A 4,811-nucleotide genomic window follows, 5' to 3' on the forward strand; every position below is an offset into this window, starting at 1 on the left:
GTGAATGTGAGCAGTGTTTACATTTCAGGTGAAAGAGGGATACAGCATGAAATTTCAGGGAAAAAAAATAAAAATGTTTCTATACGGTTTATAAAAACATGTGCAGACGCTGGATGTTTGATTCCAGGACTGTATAATATTAGATAGAATTCCTGAAATACTTATAAGCCGCATAATAAACTTGTTTGCTAACCTCCCTCGCAAGAGCTCAAAAAGTTTATCAGACGCTATGTAGATTTAAACTCTCCTCACATCGTTTTGCTTTGCACTAGAACATTTTTTACATTTAAATACTTCCATTTCAAGAGGAAAATGTTATAGTCAAATAGCCTGTTGTGAATGTAAATATGAGGTTCCCAAAACCTACAGCTTTTATCCAAGAGCTTTTCTCGTCAGGCGCTGATCTCAATCAAGCAGAGCTATTAGCCATGAGATCTATTCCCAAATCTGCAGAAAGCCCTTGACGAAAGTATAGGAACCCTTATTTTAAAATGAGCTCATTCATTAGAACATTTTACTGCCATTTGCCTTGAGGAATATGTATTCATTTTAGAGAAGGTATCATCGACGAGTACAGTTGAACATTAGGGCATATATTAGACTTGTTAAATTATAGAATTGCCCCGTTTTAGATACAGGATCAACATTTATTCTATCCGTCTGTTTTCATGGACTAGTTACTCGTTAACATTTAAAAGGCTGGGATTTTAAAATCCTTTTCTGACTATTGCTAAAGTCTTCTCTAACAGTGTATTGAGGCAGCCCACTTTCTTCCTTGGAAACAGTATTTGCTCGACCAAAAGGGCAATTTCCGTTTCTTTATCTCTGCTAACACAGCCTGAACATTTTTTTCATAATGGCAACATTTCGTCACGGCCCTTTATCTAGTTTCTAGTTTATAAGGAAATGATTAGTTCTTTGCGTTGACGGGTAAACTTTATTTTGGAACCTGTTAATAAAATCACACGTGTGCGTCTTTTTTCCCCATCTAAACATTTGTGCTTCAAAGTGCCGCCTTAGACTTTCGCTTTTAAAGAAATTATGAATTCCAGATTTATTTATTTAAAGTGAAATATGTTTTGTAGGCTTACATATATATATATATTTAATCTACCATTAAAGGTAATAAGTTAATCTTTTTTAAAGACTCCAATATCGCGCCCCGTTATGTTTGTAGAAGACAAAAACATAACGTGTAAACCAGTCATCAGACAGGTACTTTGTATGACAAACGCAGAATAAACTAAAGCAATGATAAAGAGGGCATTTTCCTGCAGTTACGTGCGGGTACCTTTTTCTGCAATGACACAGAAGTTATCTGCACTTTGGATGTAGAGAATTCTGAAAGGATTTTGTACGGTTAAGGTATGAACTGAAACAGCTGTGCGGTGTCTCATAAGTGAAAGTTTGTGGGTTTAAATACCAGCTGGGACATTGCTGTTGTGTCCTTAAAAAACACTTTAAGACAACTGCTGAAGTAGAGGCTCTGCTGCCTAAATGGATACACTCCGGTTTGTCTTTATAAATTCGAATTTGTTCGCGGTTGGCTTATTTCGTTCACTTATAATTATATCCACAATACGGAATGACGTGTGGACAACAAGCCTGAGGCCAAGGCTCTTTGCGTCGGAGCCAGTGACGTTTGGTCAGAATTCACACACACGTACGCGCTCACGGGAGAATTCACTGCTAAACGGAGCTTCCCAGTCCAGGACTTCAGCTGGAAATTCAAATGACGCTTTCGCGAGTCTCACGAATTGAAGGCCGTGCAGTGACCGGCTCTGCTTCATATTTGACTTATACCCGATACGTTTTGAAAAAGGGCTCTATTCAAGTCTCTGGCGCCGTGAAATCCCGATTGTTCGAGCAGTTTTAGAGTCTCTCTTTCACGTCTTAAATCGACGTTTAAACTAAAAGTCAAAAGCGTATTATTAAGGGATCTTTAAAGTTTTTGCAGATACTGTATATACTATGTCCATCAACTGTGATCTATAACAATACCTGTTAGAGTAAAATATATATATTGTATAGACAAGCTATTTGTTGCAAAATCTGTGCCTTTAAACTTTTTCAGTGACTTTCAGAGTACTGGTAACAGATTTTGTCCTGGGCGATAAAGCTTTGAATATCCTGTGACGAGTGTTGAACAGAAGATTGATAGTTCGTGAGTGAAGGTGGCATTCGCTGATGACTGCAAAATCGATTACGGACAGAGTAAGTTAATTTAGCATATAAGATGTGTTTTTTTCCAGTCATCTCTTGGGACGTTTACTGCATTCCTTGCGAGCAACTGCTAGAGGAAATGATGAATCCCTCACTGAGATGAGATAAAATCAGGAGACTCAGATGATTTCAACAGTAAAAAGCCAGTAGAAATTACTTTCAGAATTAAATTGCAAGTTAGCAAACTGAGAATCAAGAGACAGCTCACAGACACTGGTAGGATAAGGAAAAAAGCCACTACAAAATTTTAAATTGCAAAAAAATATAAATCAATTTTTAAGAAACGTGTTTTATACAGATGGCGATGTTACATAGCAAATATTCCTGCTCAGCATTTACACGATAGGTTATGTTGATTTTTCAACTTGTCATATACAATATTGGATCGTATTTTCTATAAATTGTATTTTTCTGGAACAGTAAAAACAGAGATTAAATATGAAGACAGAATTAAAAAAGTATGTATGAAAAAAACCTGTTAATACACTTGCCATATCATAAACTGATTTTAACATCTTAGAAAAAACAGAGATGTCAAAAATAAGCATATCTCTATTCTCATTTAATGAAATGATTTAGAAACAAAGCAAAAGGACTTTGATAGTGATAGTTACATTGTGATCAATTATGATAGTGATGGAAACATTACGATAAACTATGATAGTATTAGAAACATTGTGATAGATTATTATAGAGATTCGTGATACGTAGTACATAGCAGAATATCACCAAGGAATGTTCCCAAGTCACAGTTGGACTCTTAGTCTAAGATTTCATGTTATTGTGAATTGTCCATTATGTAACATTACGTATCGGTCAGCATTACTGTCTTTCTCATTTTTTTGTTCTGACAAGTCCACACAGTTTGGGTCAAGGTCCAAGGAACCAGCTGATTCTTTCTCTTTGTTACCTGTTATTTTCTTGGAGTTCTTCCTAAAGCAACACGTGAGAATCCCTGAAACTATACAGTATCGCCCACAGCAGCCAGGACCACAGCAGCCACCAAGACTGGCTCGAGCACCTTGGGCCCGAGTTTCTGTTGAGTGCTGTGGACGTCACGCCGAAGGTAGAAGACGGGTCTCTCTCGCCCAGAGCCCGACGCGAGGAGGGTACGTGTGTAGAAATCGCTGCTGGGATCTGTTTGTTTGCCATGTCCTTGAGCGTAGTAGCCTTCTCCGCAATGCCAGGCGTCGTGGTGTCTGCTGGCTTGGATTTGCAGGATTTCCGAACTTCTCCAAGGTACCCAGCTTTTTCATCACACTCACAGGAAAAGCTTCCTTCCGTGTTAATACATTCATCAATATCAAAGCAATTCACCTGATCATCAGATCTGAAACCATCTGGGCACTGGCAAAGCTTTGTCAGGTCTGGTGCATCTTCATTTGCCAATTTCCATTGGTGATTGTGACACAATAGATTGATTTTCCTTTCAGATGAACAAGTGACTTCAGCCACAGTACTCTGTGGAAAAAAGGTCATTGGCACATTTGATTTCTTCACAGTCCTGTATTTTATATCCTTTATTTGTGGGATCTGAGGCGCACTACACATGCTAGGGGGACTGAGTTTGCAAATAAAGCCGTATTCCTTTGAACACTGTGCCTCCTCCCAGCCCCAGTTTAATAAATGACCCTCACTAAAGTCAACTGCAAACACTCCACAGCGTGTGGTCATGCATGTGTGTTCTGGTTCTTTCCTCCATTTACTTACTTCTGACCTGTCTTCATGCCATGCGATCCAGTTGAATCCACGGAGATTTACGTGTTCCTGTGTGCAGCTCAGTTTGTTTCTCTTCAGACCTATCCAGAAAACAAAGTTTCCATTCAAATGTGAAGAAGAGCTGGAGAAGAGTTTAAGGACATATTCATTGTCTTCCTCGGTGGCCAAATCTGTCAGAAAGCTGCTGTTCCCACAGGAGTGGGATGAGGTTTCAAAGCTGGCCTTGCTAGTGTGCAGAACATAGCAAACATCCCGTTTACAAATAATGCTGTCTTCTGGACTTGTGCAGAAAACAGCCTTAAGGAAGCACAGCAGATAGATCCAGAGATCATTTTCCATCTCTCCTTGAGACTCTTGTTCACTCTGGTTATTAATGTTGTTGCAGTTACAGTCACATCCAAAAGAGCAAAAAAAAAAAATCCATAATCTATCTTGGTCACTCAGAAAGCCCCTCCCTCAAAACCACAGAAGGAAGTCTGCTCGTGTTTGTTAAGGCTCAGATGTTCCTGGTGAGGTCAGGAAGGATGCAAAGACACTGAACATACAAAGGTTTGAGTAACAAATAAAAGAAAAATGTGAGCACTAATGAGATAAGGGGAAATGGGCAGTTTTTTTAAAATAAAAATTAAATTGATTAATATAGAGGAAAATAAATAAGCTGGAAAGACCGCAGGGGGTGGAGGGGGGAAGGTAAAAGGTGTTTAACCCATTGTATTATTCTTGCTATTGTCCTAATGTTCTTTATTATAACCAAAATAAAAATTAGCTATAAAAGTAAATAAGTTCCTTAAATGGGCAATTTAGAATAAGGATCGCTTATGTTTAGGTTTACCAAAACAAGCACTAGAATTGTACAGGCAATAATAAAT

General features: G+C 38.4%; 1 protein-coding gene across 1 annotated transcript; it reads right to left on the reverse strand.

Moving 5' to 3' along the window:
• Nucleotides 1–2,492: 2,492 nt before the first annotated feature.
• On the reverse strand, nt 2,493–4,357 carry clec14a (C-type lectin domain containing 14A). The gene has a single exon (XM_015350640.2). It carries the CDS (start codon nt 4,279–4,281, stop codon nt 3,157–3,159), a length of 1,125 nt encoding a protein of 374 aa, XP_015206126.2. The 5' UTR covers nt 4,282–4,357; the 3' UTR covers nt 2,493–3,156.
• Between the last annotated feature and the right edge of the window lie 454 nt (nt 4,358–4,811).

This window comes from Lepisosteus oculatus, chromosome 8, assembly GCF_040954835.1.
Source record: "Lepisosteus oculatus isolate fLepOcu1 chromosome 8, fLepOcu1.hap2, whole genome shotgun sequence".
In the NCBI taxonomy this organism is placed as follows: Eukaryota; Metazoa; Chordata; class Actinopteri; order Semionotiformes; family Lepisosteidae; genus Lepisosteus; species Lepisosteus oculatus.